The 21170-nt window shown below is 40.5% G+C and overlaps 1 protein-coding gene across 1 annotated transcript in view; it reads right to left on the bottom strand.

Annotated features, from left to right (window-relative positions):
• Positions 1–21170, bottom strand: part of WNK1 (WNK lysine deficient protein kinase 1) — a 111341-nt gene that overhangs the window by 30030 nt on the left and 60141 nt on the right. Inside the window, exons 5-14 of the mRNA XM_059817238.1 lie at positions 17749–17837; positions 16151–16370; positions 15591–15927; positions 14292–14479; positions 5248–5319; positions 4491–4640; positions 2963–3436; positions 1535–1816; positions 763–854; positions 27–189 (exon numbers count right to left, since the gene is read on the bottom strand). Coding sequence (XP_059673221.1) covers positions 27–189; positions 763–854; positions 1535–1816; positions 2963–3436; positions 4491–4640; positions 5248–5319; positions 14292–14479; positions 15591–15927; positions 16151–16370; positions 17749–17837 — 2067 coding nt within the window. The remainder of the gene's footprint in view (positions 1–26; positions 190–762; positions 855–1534; positions 1817–2962; positions 3437–4490; positions 4641–5247; positions 5320–14291; positions 14480–15590; positions 15928–16150; positions 16371–17748; positions 17838–21170) is intronic.

The raw sequence follows: 21170 nt of genomic DNA, 5'->3' as shown, positions 1-21170 counted from the left end.
ATGTCACTAAAATAAAAAGTACTCACATTCAGAATTCTCAGTTTCGGCCTAGCTGTCTTCTCATGGCGAGAGCGACTGCGGACAGACCTCCGCATATGACGTTTAGTAGTCCTCCCTTCATGCCTTCCGCTAGAAGTTGGAACATTTTCGTTGCCATCACTCAATCCCGAAGCAACATCAGAATGCGCACTAAAAAAAGAAAAAGCAACTTTACATCAGTATCCATGCACTCCATAACTGCAACAATACAGTTTACCCTACCAGGCGATACTCTCTTCTGGATAGCAGTAGATGTCTGTTAATTGCAGAGTAGGGGAGAAGAGTCCTGTCAACACTTAGGGTTGTTTGAATAGCAATTCTAATAGTAATTATTTAGTTACATATCTCTTGCAAGCTGAGTTGTACAAATATATTTTCTGAATAAGTTTCCAAGCTATTTGGAGTTTGAATTCTGTTTAAATGCCAAAAGGACAGAAGAACATCCCTTGTGATCCATTTGACATGAAAAATAAAAAAGGATTAGAAGTTAAATCACTATACACAATCCTATTTACTTCCTCGAAACCCAGCTGTACACCAAAACTTACTCCACCTCTCATAAGGCTATTTTTCCCCTGAGTAGTTTATTTCCTCCCATCCTCAAGAACACCCTCAGTGAAAAAGATCTCCCTGGAGCAAAAAGATACATAAAGATCACCCAAGGAAGAATAATCTAACACATGAAATTGAAATTCAGTTTGGTGAAAAGAGAACAATGCTTACCTATCCATAGAGGAAGCCAAAGGGGTAGACTGAGCAGGCTGTGTTGCTGGAAGAGTCTCTGAAGGAGCAGTCTGTGAGACTCCCTGAGTACCCTATGGATAGAAACCTACATCAAGAACCCCCCCAAAGAATACCGTTCCTTTTCAAATAACCCAGTAGTCTTCAATGTTTCCTCCCAAATCAGTTGTAAAGCTAAAAGCACTACCTTTTTAGAACTTCTAACAGCTGGCATCTAGACAGCTCTAATTTAGAAAAGATTCTAGAGCAAACTGCAGTGAAGCAAATCATCATCTGGGGAGGGGTGGGGAGAGGAAATCAGCCATCCTTTCTACTGCTATATGTCACTACAGTTTGCCATGCAGCCACAGTCTTACTAACAGAATGTGCAAAAGGCAAGCCAATGCAGAACACAAAGACAATTCAAATTCTCCCTAGCAAGAACAACGCTGCAGGGACTAGGCATAACAACAGATTCTCAAAGGCTATTGGTTGCAGGTTGTCTTTGATACGGCAAAAATGTTCTACAGTACTAGCAAGAAGTGAAGTGTTAACAGGTTTTTGCCTGCAGGATGCACACTCACTTCCCAACAGAACAGCCAGTGGCAACAAGGTCCCCACATTGGCATGACATTCTGCTGTAAGAAAAAGGTCATTTGAAATATTAATTTCCAACTGAAAACAAGCATGGAAGGGATTAGTTCCCCACAAACATACACTGTTGCATAATTCAAATGCCTTAAATGTATTGCTACGTTATATTCAACATATTTACCTCCAAAATTGCCTGCTGCGAGGAGGCAGATGCGGCCTGTTGTGCTAAACTCACTGTAGGCTGGGGCACTTGAACCTGTCCTCCTAGGCTGCCCATGGGAACTAAAACGTTCTGCTCCACATATGGCTGCACAACAGGAGCAAGATAGCCCGGCTGAGCCATTGCATCTGTGGGTAAGGGAGGGGACAGTACAGCAGAAGGAATGCTAACAGAGGCCACAGAAGAGGAAGGTGCAACATTCGAGTCGCCTGGGTATTGAGGCGGCAGCCGAGATGGGAAGCCCTGTAATAGAAATGAGGAAATCAAGTTAGTGAGTGTCAGAGCTAATTAGGAAACAAGAGAGTAAAAAAAAACGATCGGTTTCAGGGACATGTTCCAACCTTCCAAACCTGTTCAAGCACTCCAAAGACTATCTTCCCAGGGAAGCAGAGCAAACTGTTCATGTAGCCAAAGCTCAGCTTACAAGTCACCAGGCTTGAACAAGCAAAGTCTCACTCAAAAGTCCAAAGTCTTAGGCAAAACAATCTTCATATCCCAACTCTTGCAGTTGCCTGTTTGGCTTAATATTTTAAGGCCTTAGACTTAAAATGAGTTTGAAGAATTTTCAGGCTGAACAACTATTGCTCAGAAGACGTTATGCAACTGCTGCTGATTCTTGAGACTAATAGCAAAAATGCTTGTGTCCTCTCATGATGAGCTGACCCAGGAAAGAAGGAACATTCCTACAACCGTTTCTGTTCTACAGCACTCCTTATAATCCCAGTGCAGGTATTGCTACATCTATACAATTTTTGTTCTAGAAAAACAATCATAGGCTGAGTCACTATTTTTGTCACTATTCGGATTGCCATTTTTACAGTGATCACACAAAGTAGCTGAAGCAATCTGTGCCCAACAGTCTAGCATTTCATGAGTAGCATCAGGTACTTACATCACGTTCAAGATCCATGTCATCTGACTTACTTCTAGCATCCATGTCCCCGTCCCCCCACCCCACTTCCCTTCCCCTTCCCAGACTTGGAATGAAATACTGACAATACTGAATATGCTGCCATTTTCTTTCCAACACACATCCCCCATTTTTAAAATCACAATTTTTTGGATTTTTTTTTTTTTCCCAAGTTGACAAATCTCTTGGATATATAGTTGTCCTCTTTCACACAGTGGTTGACCAAAGTCCTGCACTATGGTTCTGTCATTTTAGACAAATTCCATTGCCAAATATGAAAAACTCAAAACACCAGGGTGTCCAAGGACTTTTTTTTTCCCCCTCCTTAAAATGGTCCTTTACGACACAACAGAATTCATCTCTGTGGTTTAATGGCTCTCTTACGAGAAGTGAGTTGGCCAGGGCACACAGTTCAGATCTGGTACCTTAGAGGAACAGTAAAAAATGTGGAGAAGAGCTCTGCTGGCTTGCAACAATACCTGGTAAAGAGCATCTCCAGCAGGAAGTGAAGTTTCAGCAGCTTGTCCAATGCTGACTGGCAATCCCACGGACTGGACAGCTGGCTGCAGGAGCTGCGGGAGAACCTGGCTGGGCAACTGAGCCACAGGCTGCATCAGTGAGGGAAGCTGGCTAGGGACAACAGTTGATCCTACAGGGACGGCGGTTGCCGCAGCAGACGTTGCCAGTGTGAGCAATGGCTGATTCATGCCAGCTGCCATTGAAATGGGCAGTGACTGGAAACCTGGCTGAGCCACTGACACATGAGGAGCTGCTACGGGCAACTGAGAGACTGAGAACTGGGGAACCATAGAAGTTGGCAAGGGCTGTCCCATGGGTAGAAAATGAGAGCCAATGGGGACTGATGGGGCAACTGAAGGCTGAGGGAGAGAAGGTGCTGCAACAGGTAATTGAGGCTCGCCTTGGATGATCGACACTGGTTGGGAAACAGGAAGCTGGGGAGGTAAAGAAAATAGAGATAGATTTTTTTTTTTTAAAGCAGGGTTGCAGAAAGCAGAATTTTTACGCATTAGTCAAAGAAAGAATTATTCAAGTTACAGCACTCTGTTAAAGTGGGTGGGGAGCACAGTTGGCAGAGTGGCTGGGAAGTTGGCTGGAGTTCCAAAAGGTCCTCACTTCACACCACTTCCCATGAAGAACTCAACAGGCTCTTGAAACAGACACCCACAGAGGGTGAAAGAGCAATGTTCAAATACCCTGAAGCACTGACTTGTGCATAAACAGCATTAAATTCCCCTCATCTCTGTCCCCAGAGCCAAGCCTGCCTTCTTACAGGAAAGTGCAAATCTTTCAACAAGTCTGTCAGATTTGGGTATGGGGACTAACGCAACAGAGAATGAAAAGCCACTGTGCCAGCATTCAGAGAATTGCAGGGGATATGTCAATTAAAGCCAGCGAACGATGCAACTGGAAAGGCAGTTTAGATGAACAAGCAACAAAACAACAATTTTAAAAACAAAATCAAGGCTCACATGTTCAAGATAGAGATATGAGCCAAAATGAAGTAATACTCAGTAACAGAAGCTTCTTGACCAGGGAGTAAAGGAGAAGAGCTGAATAAGAAAGATGACAGAGTGGAGAAGGCAGTCCTTATGGTTCACTACCTAAATAAGTGAACATGTTTTACACACTTAATGGTGCAGAAGATAGACATTGATGGGAAGCAGAGAAATGACAAGTTCCTGAAAATCCATTCATAATATACCATTCATCAATATGCCTCATGAGATTTTTGACAATGTAAAAAATCGTTGTGCATGGAAGTGCTATCCCTCCCTCAAATTACTCATGACTGCCACGTGTGAAAGAAAGGGTTTCCAACACATTTTCCAACAAAACTGAGAGTTGTAGTACACTAAGAATACTATTATCTGGATGAATGTTTTGGAACCATTAGAAAAGATGACAAAAGTGAAAGTAGCAGCATGTTGAATTTGCCAGCTGTAAAGAAGAAAAATACCCTCTGCTAGAAAGAAGAATTTTGTTTACCTGTGACCCAGCTGCTGCCTGAGGCATTGGCATAATCTGTGAAGTTTGAGTTTGAGAGACAGTTTGTGTGGGAGTGACGCCAGCAGAAACTGATGGCTGCTGCAGCTGGTACTGTCCAGGTTGTTGGGAAGAGGCTGGCTGCTGTGCATTCTGTAGTAGGGAAGAGAGGCAAAAGCTATTTTTTTCCCCCACAGAAGTTTTTAAAGCATATGCTATTTAAATTCTACTTTTTACTCCCTCATAAGTGACATCAGTGGTTCCTCTGTATAGGCTGAGTCAAATAAGCTTTAGCAATTACTTATTAGCATTACTAATACAACTCCACTATCAGCACCAAATCTTGCAACAGAATTATTTCACCTGTGAAAACAGGAATGAAGATTCTATAAAGAAAGAAAAGGCAGTTAAGAGAACAGGATGTTGCAGAAGATAGTATTTCCAGTTAGAACAAATCATGAGAATGAAGTCTGCCTGTCTAGACAGTCCAACTTGCAAATCCTGACATGCCTCCCCTTGAACGGGACTTCCGCTGCAAGCTCAGATGGAAGTTGGGGAAGACAGACACATGAAAACAAGCGTTAACACGATTCTAAAAATAAATTTTAGAAAGTCAATGAAGTTAATTTCATAGCATGTTAGATTGGGTGAGAACCAGAGGATTCCTTTCCTCTTGTCCAAAACTATGGGTTGAAGTGGGGACAGAGGTAATCGTATACTAAAAGTATTTTAGATCTGGGTTTAGGGACTGTGATCTTACCTGCTGAGTGTGTTGGGAAGGCTGGGATGGCACCAATGCACTGCTTGAGGCTGACTGGCCTTGCACCTGTGTCTGGAGGAGAAGAAAAAAAAGAGACAGAGAATCAGCTTAAAAAAAAACCTATCGTTTCTGCAGCAGGCAGTTAAAATAATTTCTGCCTGGAAGGATCTGGTTGGAAGAGGTTTTTAGCTGTCCTATTGGACAACCAGTCCTTTTGGCCAAATTCCACTACAACAACCAGAACAAAGCAAAGCAATCTGGAAAAGTACTGAACTCCATTTTAAGTCTTCCAAAACAACCGATACAGAAAGTCTTTGCAACCCACATGCCCTTCAACATGAGACAGATCAGCCTACCAGCTTCTTCTTCCACTGATGATGCTTTAAAAGCAGGATGCCTTGGTATGATAACTGGAAATACAGGCATTAAGTTCTATTTTTACATGTGTTCTAAACCCAGTTAGGTGGGGAGAAAGAAGGAGGCTAGAAGGAAATAAAACTATCTGTTAAAAAAATCAAAGATATACAGAATTCTAGACCAATAACAAAGCACTCAATACATGTAATGTCATGCGTTCCCTTTGAGAGGCATGTCAAAATACAAGCTAGAAATAATTTCCAGACTCACTATCATTCAAAGGCTACCAAGAATTGGATATTGAAGAATATGGGGGTCCACGTTCTAGCTAAGACAGAATTTTTGAATGAATAAGCAATGAAAAAAATGGATGAGTGGCATACAAATGAATGTGGAAGATGTAGAGGAAAATGGAATGGATTTTCATTATTATATTTGTGGCTGACTTTTTTTTTAATCAGATCCCAGGATTTTATTTTTGTAACCATTATATTCCTTTATCAGATCCTGGGAGACAACCAGACAAAGACCTCCAGATGAGTTCCCTGAGCATGCACCACTTTGGTGAACTGCCTTTGTAAGAAACATATCTGGTGCATATGTATCATATCAGAAATATCTACTAAAGTTCCTTAATGCTGTGATCATTCAGCTTATAGACGCTTATTAGGAACAAGTTTATTAAAATTACATACTTTTTTTAATTATAGAAACTTTGGGGAAAGCAGACTGCCACTGAAAAGAACCATTTTTTTCTTTGCTGTTTTAGAAGCTTGAGGCCCTTATTGGCTAGGATCTAAACGTGTGCTATATCCCACTGCTATAACGTCTGTTCACATTGACTCAAGTTTGTGCATCAAATTCTGATCTTTTAATGAATTAGAAAGAAGATCCCAGAACTTATATTCTGTAAAATAATCGTGATCCCTTATTGTGTTTTCCAGATGCATTTTACATCCATCAGAAGTCACCTCCTGAAGTTTAACAAAGGTGGTTTATGGAGAAACAATCCCCAAGTAATTTTCAAACTTCTTGTGTAGCAGCTTCACCCCACAAGTTCTCCTACAGCACAGAAATTACTATCTATTAGAATAGTGATTAAAGCTGTTTCAGTTTTAATAAAATACCTTTATCATCCCATACAGAAAGCCTTAAATACTTAGTTCTTGATCCTACCACAAAAAAGCAAAAAGATTCTCCTCCAGTTCCTTCACACAAATCCCAAAGTTGCCAATATTCCAATAACTAAAATGTCAGAGCGCCCTTAATTCCAAGAACAGAAGGAACAAGAGAAAAATCTACTTAAATACTCTCTTTTCACAAAAAATTATCTTATGAAAAGTTTCAGACTACAAGTGCAGACACAACGTATATAGACATACACCTCACAGTCACAGTGTACAAATGCATTACTGACTATTCCAAGTGCAGATACCATATCTGCTGATAAAACATGTACCTCCAAACTCAGCTTCAGGCCTCAAATTTGGCTTTTTAAAAGGCTTATAAAAAAGCAATACCTATTAGCAACAGTTATTTGTATCACTAATTTACTACTCAGCTTCTTTAGTTTCTTTAATGATCCTGCAAGTACATTTCCAAATCTGTGTACACGTACATAATATAGCTCCTTCCACTCCTCTCTTCCCACTTTCTTTCCCCAAGTCTAGAAAAAGTTCTTGCATTTTTGACAGTCACCAAATTAACCTTGTTGTCTAATGAAACATTATTCATACGAAAGTTCAACTTCAAATAACACGTTCTCATTAAATGGCTAAGGAGCAGGAACAAATTTTTAGTATCACTGCTGATTCAAGCTCTGGAAAAGATACATTTCATTAAACCCATTGTTTAAAAGCCAATTTGGTACTCCAGCTATCTCTTGCCAAAAGAACATCTAGTCCCAGGAGGAACACTGACCATTTGTTACCCTTAACACAAAAGCCCAACCAATATTTCAGCTGAACACAGACAAAGGGGTTGCTGATGCCTCATTATTTCATTGCAACCTGGTTAAGTTAGAGATCCTAGTATACTACTGACTTAGTGGAAAGACACCGCCATGAATGCTAATACTTAGAACTACATGGAGCAAGACTAAGAGCAAGGCTCCCCTTTAAGTGCAAGGTATGACTTAAAAAAGTAGAGAAATTCTGGAAGGCTTTGCTCCTGTAACCTGAGAATAGAGTGCAGGTGGTCCTGATGAAAGCGAGGTGGACAAAGCCTGCTGAGTTGAGGCTCCCTGGGGGAAGCAGATGAAGATCTGCGACTCTTGCAATACCTTCTGAGGCAGATGAACAATGGGCAATGAGAAGTCTGAACCAAAAGCAGAAGAGGACCCCCCTGTAGGGGGAGGAGACTGGAAATCGCCAGTATCAGAGGAAGTCAGCTGTGAGGAATCACTGGAGTATTCTGGGCTTCCTTCTGGCCAGCTCCGCCTGGCAGAGCCCCCTCTGGGACCTGCTAACTCAGGACCAAGACAGTTACACTGCTCCTCTGTCACAGGCTGAAGCCGACCATGCGACCCTATGCCTTGAGTAGATTCCTCTTGACTGGTCTCCATAGAGCCCCGGCGACTTCTGTAGACCCGCTGGGGTAAAACTGCCCCTTCTGCTGGAGCAGAAGTCGGTGTGTGCACATGGAACTCAAAGACACAGCTCGCTCTGCCATCACCACTGTGAGAAAGCACAGCCGGGGCAGAGTGTGGAACAAATACCTGGTGGAACGTCATCTGAGCAGGATCTGCACTCAGAGGAGCTGAAACACTGGGTAATGGAGAAAGGGGACCCATCCCAGAATCCAGCCTCAGGTTCTGAACTTGTCTTGCCAGGTATGTTTGCCCCGATTGAAAGTCGAACACAGAGCTTTGTGGAGGACCACCTTGCCCATGATTTGACTCAGAGACCTGCTTCAAATGTTGTTCAGTTGCATGAGAGTTATAAGCTACTTGATCATATTGCTCCGATACCTGTGATGGATAGTGCATGCCCACCAAATATACAGCTTCTGGATGCATTCTGTAGTGAGCATCCTCTGGAGGTGTTGGTCCAGATCTATAGTCACTGTGTACAGGAGCTGGCTCAAACACGGGATTAACTTGCACATGCAGAGGCTCTCCAGTGACTCTCTGAGCTGCTGTGCCCAGCATAACGAATGCCTCTGGTGTCCAATTGGTGGGACTACCACCAGGTGGAACTAAACTCTGGCCAGTCTTCAGCAATGGCTGGAAGTGGCAAGTTTGGGCTTCCAAAAATGAAGTGCTCTTGCGCCGCTGAGCAACTGCCACCTTCGGCGGGCAGACAGGTGGTGGTGAGAAAGACACCGGCCGTTCATGAACGGTTGGGAAAAATATCTGTGAATCTGGGAACGTTGGTGTTCCCCCACGCGGATGCTGAGGCTGTATTGACATGAACAAGACAAGTAATTCATACATTAAAAGTGAAAGCACATCAACATGCACAGTTCACTAGGCAGATCTGTGAAGTAACTTTATAGAATGACTACTCAATTCATGGTCAAAAACATACAATACTTAGGAAATTTAGGTGAGTTGTAAATATCCATTAAATACATCCATGGCAGGCATAGCTACAAATGGAAACATTTGCTTGTGTTATAGCTGCTTTTCCAGTCCAATTCCAATAATTCACAAAAATAAACCAGTTTTGCTCCTGACAATGGAATGAGATTTATTGTCACGGGCTATCCATTGTGATCAGTGCTTGAAAGCCAGTTGAACCCCTGAGGTTACTGCCATATGGGGAATATGAAAATTCAGAACTTGATAGCAGCAACAATGCAGAGCCTCTAGTTTGCATTTAGAAGATAAAATGGCATTAAATCTTAATATTATCCAATGCAAAAACCACAGTGCTAGTGTCCTCTCAGGAGTGTGTTTTGTATGCAATCCAGAGAGCTAAAGAGAAACCTTTTACAAAACAAAACTGAACCATTCTAGCCCACAGATGAAAAAAAAGGTATGATAAAACTGCAGAGCCTTTTGATTCTGCCCAATTTGATCATCTCTTTTCATCATACCTTTTCACATAGGAAATAGCACTCAGTGAAACAAACCTAATTCTTGCCTGGACAATAAAACATTCACAGGTTTAGTAACAGCAGAGCCCACAGGCAATTCCACTCTATCTGATGTACTACTTCAGATGAGGCTCATCTTATTTAAGATTTGTAGGGAAATTTTCACTAAAGCAAGTTCTACGTAAGAATACCAAAAAACTTTGTAATTCTGCATTTTTTCATCTCTGCCTAAACTATGCTGAGAGACAACGTATTATCAACCCTAAAAGGAAAAAAAATTGCAAGAGTCAGTAGAAAATATACTGACTTTAAGACAGATGCCATTTATGACTTTTGCAAGTTGCTGTTTCCACATTGTTCTGTTTCTCCCCAGCCCCTTTTTTCTGGAAAAGCAGCAGCAAATTTCCATATTGACCAACACTAACAAGAAGGTCCTACAGGATGAAGAACTCTTCCTATGTTCTGAAAACTAGCTCCACACACTTCAGTTACAAAGAAGTGTTTCTCAAAATTTATTTTATGTAAATTGAAGCCCAAAACTGAAGACAGACTATGTCCTGTCCTGCAAGCTATCTTGCTTCTAACCTTCTGAGAAAAATGAAACAATGGCTTCTTCCCATCAAGAGGCAGCTGAAGCGGCATTTCTGATTAAAACTTACAAAAAAATCCTCAAAAGCATTCATACTCTGAATTTCCAGTATCACTACAATAGCTAGCCAAAGCTTTTGGAATAACCAGCCACAGCAACCAAACTTTAAAAGCTGGTTGTTTTGTGCAGGGCTTAATTAACACTCAGTGCTTGCTTAGAAGTTGGAAAATAAAAAGCTGGTCTTCTGACTTTAGGGGCTAAGAACTAGTCTTCCCTTTACCTTCTGTGGTGCAATTGGGTAATTCATATTTATAGTATCCTAAAATACAAAAAACAAATGGTCAGCCAGTGTTTAAGTACAATGCCTCCCAAGAAAAGATGAACATTCCAGCAGCACAGTATAAGGAATAAGGAACCAGCGCTTCATTTTCTCATTTTAAAAATGCCCGAAGTCCAGGATGTATTTAATGATAACTTATCTTACTGTGCCAGGAGGCAAATGGTAACACATACAGGACTGACAGAGAGGGAGGGCAGGCTGGAGCGTCGATGCTTGCGTGGAGAGGCAGAGTGCATGGGCAGGACACTTTCCAGGGCTTTAGAAAGCTTTTCTGCAAAGGTTTCTTCAGGGACAGTCCGAAGGTAGAAAGGAGAAAGAGGTGCAGACAGCGCTGGTGGTGGGGTGCAGGGAGCACTGAGAGGGATGCAGGACATAGAGGGAAGAGCAGGAAGGTGGGGGACACAAACTGACATGCTACGACCACGTTGAGGCTAAAGGAGGAAAACAAAAGTTAAGAATTGAACACTTCAAAAAAATGAAAAACAAAACCAGCAAAAACTATAATGAGGTAGAAAAGAAATGCAGACACACAATGAGAGGCCCAATACTGACTACTATGTGTGCAACAAGATATGAGAAATGCTGAATGAATGCCAACACACACTGGGAACAAGCTATGTGCACCTCTGAGGACCCAAGCTTGCCTTAGGTTACTGAGCAGTGCGGAAAGTTTCCTAGTACCCTTACCAGAGGCATGTGGAAGGTACAGCAGACAGGAGAGAGTATTTTCTCTGGGGCCTCTGATGCAGCCCATACTGTGTGTACTCACAGCATCTGGTAGTCTAACAAATAGGAAAACCTAAACAGATACTGATGACCTTTCAAACATTCATTCTTAGTTTAGTGAGTGGATGTGTGTTTACTTCACCAGTCTCCCTGCTTGGGCACCTCCCTGCCTGAATTAAATGTACTAATTGTATGCAGCTGGCTCTTTATTAACTAAAACATTACCATAAAAATTTAAACATTACACATTCTACAACATGATTTGTGGAAAAAAGTTGGTTTCATGTGTGGAAAAAATCAGTAAAATTAGTCTTAGACAAGCATTTTCCAGACACTGGGCCAATAAAAGCATCAGCATTTTGTAATCTTGCCACAATCCAGAAGAGGTCATAGGTCAAAATCCAACCAAATTGGAAGAATCAGAATTAGGGACTTTGGGTTGTTTGGGGTTTTTTTTTGGTTGGGGTTTTTTTGTTATTGCTTTTTTGGTGTGGTGTGTTTTGTTGTATTTTAAGTGACTAGAAAGAGGCAGACTTCAACTGCAAGTTTTCCTTCTCTAATGGTATATGCCTCTTATGAATGTAATCCACAATTTCTCAACGTAACTGAAATCAAATGCAGACCTCCAGGGAAAAAACCTCAAGATACCCAGTGGAGATCTGATTTTAAAGATTTCTGATGTGAGCAATCTTGCTAGACTGCTCAAAAATATGGGACAGCCATAAAGGAGCTCGAAGGGTTAAGTAAATACTTTACCCATAATCTTCACCTGTTCCTGTGACTCTAATTTAGCTAACCTGTTCAGAAACATCTCCAGTTATGGAGACTGCAGTACTTAACTGTCCTTGTTGGTTAGAAAAAAACCCCTCCCAAATGATAATTTCATGCTGCAATTTAGGGTTATTATTTCTTATTCTATCTGACAACAATGTTGTGATCTGATTAGCCTCCTCCTATTTTACAGCACCTTTTACAGCTTTCTCTCTCCTCAAGCTCATCTTTCATAGGCTCAGGTTAACTCTTTCAGTCTTCCCACATAAACCATGTTTTCTGTATCTCTGGTGGGGATTTTTTGTCACTCTCCTCTGAATTCTCTCCAAATTCACCCTCAAGCATGGTGTCCAGGATAGCCTTACCAATGGACCAGAGGGGAAGAACTACTTCACATAACATGATGTTTGCCTTTTTTCACAACAGCATGATGTTTTTGACCATGTCCAGCTTGTGGTCCAATGTAATCCCTGACTTTTTTTTTTTGCAGAATTGCTGCCTAGTCAGTTGTTGCTCATCCTGTACTTGTGTAGCTGATTATTCCTGTTTAAACATGAACCTCTTGTCCTGATTGAACTGCATTCTATTTCTTTATAAGGCCATTTCTCTAGTTGTCAATATAATTTTGACTTGTCATTCTGTCTTCCCAACAAACTGTAAGTAGTTCCTGTAGTGTTCTACTCCATTCTCTCAACCTCCTGGTACCACTGGCATCATCATGGAGCACAAGCACATTTTTTGGAACAGGCTGCCCAGGGAGGTAGTGGAGTCACCCTCCCTGGAGGTATTCAAGGAGCGTGTGGATATGGCATTGTGGGATGTGGCTTGATGGGCATGGTGCTGTGTGGTGTGGGTGGGTTGGTTTTGGTGTGGGTTGTGGTGTGTTTTGTGGTTTGTGGGTGGGTTTGTTTTTTGTTTTTTTTTTTTATGGTTGGACTTGATGATCTTACAGGTCTTTTCCAACCTCAGTGATTCTGTGATTTTAGCAGTGAACTAAGAAGTTCACTATACCTCTGTCATATGCTTGTTCTCCATCCCCTCTCAAAAGATTATGGTCTTTCAACCTGGAAGCTACCCATCCCAAGACAGTGAAATGGCTTCTTGTCCAATATATGTCCACACACCAAAATATGGCTTATCCAGAACAAGAGCTTAGAGGGATTAAAAACTCATTTGATCAAGGATTAGCAGTACCACAAGCTTCAGGTTAAGCGCCTTTGAAAAAGATGGAGATACTTTGCTTGTCAGTAAAACCAGCATGTTTTCCAAAAAGCTAGTAACACCAACAATTCTGTAATAAAGCCTACAACCACAGTTACTAAAAAAGGGGAGGACCCTCAGTCTTAAGTGTCACATCTTCTCCCTTATGATATTACTACATTATACCATAATGTCTCTGCCTCAGGCTTAGATTTTTATTTGTGTAAAAAACAAGCAACAAGGAAACCACTGAAGACAATATAACAGTAGCAGAAGTTCTACTCCAGAGTTAGAATAGATTTCTGCGTACTCTCATACTGGGATCTAAAAACATACCAAGGAAAAAACCATACCAAAATAAAAGGGCAACACAAATGAACATAGTAGGAAAAGTATTTGTGCCCAGTGCAGACTTTCCAGGGAAAAGGAATACACATGGCAACTGATGAGCAAATCAACACAAGCTAGAAATAAAATTGGGAACAAGGGTGTAGGGTCTTTTCAGTCTGAAGTTCTCACATGCAGCATTCTGTAACAGTTAAAAAAATCTTACCTGCAGAATCTGTAATCAAAGCCTCACAGAACACACAGCAATTTCATACTTACACAGTAACTCAAATTATTCTAATTCCTTTTTCAAATCAAACTAACAGCTTGATCCCTGGTAATTTCATATATGCATACACACATCACCTTCCTAAGTGAGATTAAATGCTTACTTTCACGAGACAGTCTTGTTCTGAGGACGTTACTTCCATCCATGAAAAACCTAAACCATCATTCTGCTGAAGTGCACTCAAGATTAAATAAAAGCTTTAAAGACAAATATGCCCTTGCTCTTTCCCCCTCCCCTAGACTCAGTCACCTTGCAAAAAAATAGCCCCTTTACTACTCCCATGCATGTATCACATGCAAAACAAAACATACATGGAAGATTGCCTGGCAGACTTCCCTCTCACCTTTCAAGAGAAACACAAAATCAGATAATTCCATGCATTTGCAATACTGTAAATTCTGGCTTACCGCTGCAGGTGGCTGATATCCTCCGTGCTGCTGTGACTGCACTTGGCCAACTGAAGCTGCATATCCCTGGACTGCAGCTGTTGAGATTGACTGGTCATGCTGGGAACCATACGACACAGTCTGTTGACTGCTCACACATGATTCCGTGTAAACAGATGACCCCTGGCCACTGTCAACTGTCCCATCAGCTGCAGGAGTTAAAGATAAAAAAAAAAAATCTACATTTCAAGAACTGCAGTCTGGGTTCACAACTTTAAAGATATCAAATCAATCAAATATTAGATTGATGTTTGTGCCATATCACATGGACCTTATCAGCATTTCACCCCTTGTAATATTTAAGCTGGTTAAAAAAATTTGTTTTTTTTTTTTGTTCCTCAATACAGTAATTCCTTACCAATATGCCTTCCCCTAACCTCTGAAAAAATCTGTAATTTCAGGAGTTCTTTGGGAAGATACTTAATAGTAAACTATGCTTCCTGTAAAAGGCTAGGCTAGAAATAGGAACTTAAATTCCACACTGTTACAAATTATGTTTCAGGGTTTTTTAATTATTATTTTTATTTATCTAATTTTACACAGACATATAAAACAGGTCTGTTGTGCTGGTTGGCAGATGCACCTGATGTAGGCATAGTAGAGAACTTAAAATCCCTATTTACCTAAAGACCAGATAGTAATTTGCTTTCTAACTTCATCATTCTAATATGGAAGTTCTCATCTACCATCATTATTCAAATACTGATTCAAATGTTGGGATGGCAGAAGAGGAAAAGTTAGGAGTGTTAATTCATCTTTGCATGTATAGTATGTAAAACAGAAAATTAAACCTTTTTTCAGAAAGCAAATTATGAGCTGAACTTCTTGTACATTAATCTCATTTCCACCTTAAACGTAAGTTAACAAGGATTCAAGTAAGTGTTTCTAATAGCTCTAACTGCACTGATACAAGAGTATACAGCCTTCTCCAGGGCCAGAATATACTGTCCCTACAGGAGGGCAGCAAAAACTAGGACACGTGTGCATGCTTCAGGTGCCCCAGTTCATTTAGTGTATTCACTCAAAATAAAGGAAAATGATTTTGTGCTAAGACACTGGATTGTGAATTGTGCCAAGACTTGGCTCAGCTAAGGCACAGGAATGCGTCTTATTTTGCTATGCCTTCTAGTGAGCTAATGTTCTTCAGCAGACAGCAACATCTTAAGATATTTACTGCTATACCAACCAAAAGTTTAAGACCCTAAGAGGGCTAACTGTGTAAGTGCAAGAGTTCCTAAATAAACCAACTGACACACTTACAAAGAATAGATATACTGGGTTGCTGGAACTGCAGTTGTTGGTGTTGATCAGCTTCTGGTTCTTCAGGCTCCACTTGTGTAGAAACTGATGCTGAAGTAGTGGGGACAGGAGCAGTACCAGTGACAGATAGGGGATGCTTTGACCCTGCATGGGAAGCACTTGATGGTTGCTGTTGCTCCAGCTGCTGCTTCTGACTACCTTCTTCCTGAAGCTTCTTCTCCTGTTCTTCTCGCACCAACTGACGCTGCTCTCGCTTTCGCTTAATCAAAGATACCCTGTCCTTGATAGCTTTCGCCATTGTCTTGTGATCCCCTTCACAGACATAGCCAGATTCCACCTGAAGGAGGATATATTCACAGAATTCAGACTGTCATAGACAGCCACTGTTGTAGTGCTACAATATAAGCTACCACTCTCTGGCACTAACTTCTCATTTACAAACTTCTGAAGCTGTTTTATTTCTAGATGGTAAAAACAGCAAATGCAGAGGCTGACAGACTACATCTCACTGTCAGAGAACACCAGTACTTCCGATGCTTTGTAAGACCACCAACACTTACCATTTCTTGTGCTACATCCTCTGGGACATCTCTCTCCAAGTCAAAGGAAAACTCTATTGCCTCATTATCTTTATATTTGCCCTTGAGTTTTTTGATGTCTTCAATTCGCAGCCAGAGTTTAATAGCAATTTTTTCTCCATCATCTTCCTCTGCTAGTTCTACCCGTACTCCAGTCTCTTCTTGGAAGAAAGCATGATTCAAAAGGTCCTTAATAGCATATCTATCATATTGGGAAAGAATGTAGAAAAGCACACAGTTATTAGGTTTTCATAAAATATTAAGGAATATCCTTGCCTGATGATCATTGAAATTTATTGTCTACATTTCACGCTTTTCCCATGAATTATTTGACAGCCCATCATTCAAATTTCTATTTAAAAGCATGATGCAACAATACTACAGATGTACAAAAGAAAAAAATCACATATTGATCAGCAGAAGTTCGAACAGATTTCAGCCAACTGAACAGGATATATATATTAACTAAAATAATAAGAAACCTTGAAGAAACAGTTTGGTTTTACTGAACATTAAGATCCAACACACAACCCTTAGACCCCAAATCAGTACAGTAATCCACATATGTATTTCAAGATCTTATCAAAAGCCTCATCTAGTATATTCAGCTTTAGATAAGCACCACATGATTCCTTTCATATTTTATACTATTTTGAACCACTTCAGCTTGCATTCTGTTTGCCACAATTAGAAGCTTTGTCCTGAAGGTACAAAAAAGATCTATGTTCATACGCACAGCATTAACAGTAGTAGTCTAAAAGTTAACTGCTTAAACTACATGGCAAGAAATAAGTGACGTGCAGCCACAAAATTAACTTAAAATGGAAAAAAATATGAAATTGTTTAAAGCTAAGAAAAAGAACAGAAATTAAAAATACACAGCAAAACTTCACGAGTTAATAGAAGGGGATAAATAAACATCCGTGAACTGACAAAACTAGCTCTGAACAGAACAACGGGAGGCTAGAGGAGGGCCGAAGGCTGAAGCATTCTTAAATAAGACATTCAGTGAGCAACAACTATGTAAAAGCAGAAAACAAAACAAACCCCACAAATAAGCCATCAGAGCAGTTACAGACTTCCTGTAATGGTATAAGTTAATCACTTCAAGTAGAACTCATCTTGCAGAAAATGTGGATGAAAACGAGCAGCAAGAATTTAAAAAATTAGAAAGAGCCCTCAAAACAATCAGCCATAAAATGCCAACAAAATCAAAGGGACAGGAAAAACAAAGGATTACAGAATAACAAACCAACCAAACAATCCAGATACCTGGGAACCCAGAAGGATTGTCCTACACTATTTTGCTGACTAGGTCAAAGTTTTAATAAAGCAGTAGAATTTCTTAATAAACTGACATAGATGGTTACTATAGCATTTGCACTTTTCCTGACACTGCTAATTCTCTAAAACAATCATTGAATAAGAATATACCAAAGAACAGAAGCTGCAGAAGTAATACTGGCTTCCCAACTTTCATCAGAACACAGAAGACCCCAGGAACTAACTGGATCTGGTATCATCACAGATAAGAGAGTAAGACAGCAAGTAATACCTTTATCTGAGAAGAAAGTACTTACCTTTCGCCTTTGTTTTGCCGAATGCATCCCTCAATAATCTCCTTCACTTCAGGGATTGCTACTTTATCGAAGCTGGCTGGCTTGACACCCTGGAACATATAAATAACAACAGAGAAACTGGAAGGCCCACTTGATTTAAGTGTTGATTGTGTTTACAGACCAACTCTTTTTACTCAATAGATAACTGGCCTGAATTCCCCATGAGTGCAAATTATAGAGCCATCTGACCCCGATCTTACTGTTCGTCTGTTTGTTAGTGACTTTTGCAAACATCTCTCCTCCCTCCCCCCAGCGCCTGCCGATTTCTCAGCTACACTTCCATAACAGAAGGCTTTGGCAGTTAGGTCCTCAGTTATGATAGCAGAATCATTTAGTTTCCATTGAAGTTATGCTGGTTAGAGGCGAGTACACAGACTGGACTGAGAATGGAAGGAAATTTTTCCTATGTATCACTAATGCACGAACCCACATCATTAATTTAACAGTCTTCAAGGGATTCTGCCGCTTCCCAGAATGTTTCCAACATGCCATTATATGAAGTAATTTTGGCACAGATAGATTTTACAGGAAAAACCTTAGCCCAGAATGATCTGACTGGATCATTAAATAAGTTGTCCAATGTTGGGGAGGAAAAAAAAAAAAGGGAAGAAAAAAAAAAAAAAGACTTTCCTGTATCTTAGATCTCCCCAGAAGCCATATTATACTCAAACTACACTCCTGCACCACTGCTGTTGTGAGTTCAGGAAAATGAGCTCAGCAATACAGATCTTTACAAAAGCCCTTCAACAACACACGAGTCCTTTCTCCAAGACATGCTAAAGCCATTGGGGGAGAGCAAAACAAAATCTAAGTATGATCAGCTACTTAAATCAGTAAAGCAAACAGGCCATAAGATATGACCATCTGGGAATTCTGCAAAACACTGCAGGCAGAGAGCCAAACTTCATCACTTAATCATGGCCAGAAGCTCTGTTTCAGGGGCAATTATCCACAACAGCAAAATTTGGCACTCAATTTTACTTGATTCAGCCTTTAGCTTCAAAGTCTGTATTTAAGACAGCAGAATGAGAGAGGATGAAGACATCCTGTTCAAATTCTGTTATATGAAGAGCCCACATTTTCAAGCCGAACAATCCTGACCCTGTGTCACTGGTAAAACACAACTAAACAAAAAGTGAAAACCATAGAGTCTGAAGTACACAAACAGATGAAGTAGTAGTACGAGCATCATGATTCATGTCCAAACCAGAAGTACTTCTCCCAATATCCTATACAATACTGCTTCCCACCAAATGGGGACATCAAGACGTGACCCCTCCCCCTTCCTCTATTGTCAGTGGGAAACAAGTCTTGAAAAAGAAAGGCACGAGTCTCTGAACCAGAGCCTTTGCAACTACAGACCTTCATTTAACTGAACATGGAGACTTAATACGATAATAATTTCCATCTACATTTAGATACTTCTTTTTCCCTTGGTCAGACATGGCAGTATCTTGACCATATATACCCAAAATATTCTCTACCACACTCTTCCAGGAGAGGACACAGTCAACATCAACAGATGCAAACACAAGACTGGGAGAAGCAAAAGAGTCCAGTCTTTCAGTGGACAACAATGCTATTTGTCACTACGTTTTACAAAGGTGTTGTATCTGGAATTTTTAAAAGGACAAAAAACCAAACTATAGAAAGACAGTTTTTCCACTTGCTGTTGTAACGGGAAGTTATCATTCTGGTTATCTATTTCTTTGCTCTAAAATTTGTTCTTACAAAATTCTAGCAATTGAAACTCACATAACTGAAGAGTATGTTGCAACTAGAATAAGCCCCAAAACACAGTCTGTGAACATTAACTTAATGCTTTTAAAAGCTTCACTGAACATTAAGACTTTTGGAGATCAATGCCTCAGCTGATAAGACACCAGACAGAAGTTTGGACAGATAAATTTAATACTGTAACCACATCATTTCATAACCTCCAGCCTCCCAGCAGGACATTGCAGAGCCCTACACTCTATAGGGATTTATAAAACTAGTTTTATTTTTTACTAATGGTATCAAGTACCTGTTTGGAAGCGTCTCTGCTCATACTGCAGACTAGTCAGACACCCCCACCTTTAATTATGACTAAGCTTAAAATGGTCCCAGGAGTTCAGGTTCATATATGTTCATATATGTTTTGATACATAATTAAATGCTCTCCTATATACACACACATATATAACCTATGCAATAATTACTCAACTGCTTATTTGTATCTAAATTTGCCAAAGTTTGTAGAGATTTGAATCTAAATTTGCCAAAGTTTTAACACATCTGAGTCTCCTAAATAGCTCAAGCCCCAGATAGCAGCAGCCTGCATGTACGTTCATTCACACTGTGGCAGCAGAAGGAAGATGTCGGATCTGTGACAATCTCATTTCAGAAAAACTAAAAGCTAAGATGAGTAAGACAATTGGTACAGCAAAGTATTAACATAACAAAGCCAGAACATGTGTTTTCTTGTTACCTGTTTTACCACATGCTCTGTTCTTGCACAAAGCCCGAAAAGGTAAAGCTAAGAACGGATTTTAAAATCAGTGATTCAGTCTGCTATCCTGTGTTTCTCTATCCTGAAAGAAATTAAATACCTGTCCAAAATCTTCAGGCCCTTCCATGAGGGCCATTTTACAGTATCCCATTTTCTGAATTCTAAACCAACAGGTTCAGTTAAAAAGAGAAGCTCCCGCCAGCCTCCTCCAGCATAGCTTCTATGTTCCTAACTGCTCCTCAGAAAATCGGCGAGAACCTCACACTAGGGCCTAAAACCAACAGAGGATTCTGTGTTCAAGCAGCTACCTATTTGTTCCACAGTCCATGAGAAGGGTTACCTAAACCTAGTCTACCTACAGTACTGGCCAAGCACCCCTTAAGCTGAAGTTCAGGCCACTTAAGTACCATTAGCTTTTAAAATCTTTTTTTTTTCCCCCTCCTCCACACATTAGGGGAAGCATCACACTATTTTACGTACAAGACAGAGGATACTATGAATGATAAAAATCAATAAATCAGTGAACCCTTTTCTACGCAGAGCTGCCTATACACCTTAATCTGTGATCACAGAGAAACCAAAGGGAGGCCAGGCCCTGCCATTCACATAACCTTGACGTGTCCTTAAGAGCGCATGGGCTGTGCAGTGAAGCATACGTTCATTAGTTTCTGAACCCAAAGGCACCAAAGTACATACTAAGCCATTCAGTATTTCCTGTTTTTCACCACACTTACTGCAAGATGGCCACATCCTTATATGCCTCTTGTGGTCCTCAAACTCTTTAGAAGAATCACAGGACAACTCAAATCTTTTCATCTACTAGTCCTGTTCCCCAGTAGCAGTTTAGTAAGAACTAAACACCCAAATCCCACTAGCATTTGCAGAGCTCTTG

This window comes from Gavia stellata, chromosome 4 (assembly GCF_030936135.1).
Source record: "Gavia stellata isolate bGavSte3 chromosome 4, bGavSte3.hap2, whole genome shotgun sequence".
NCBI lineage: Eukaryota > Metazoa > Chordata > Aves > Gaviiformes > Gaviidae > Gavia > Gavia stellata.
The sequence above is the reverse complement of the archived record's forward strand: the minus strand, read 5'-3'. Positions and strand labels throughout refer to the sequence as shown.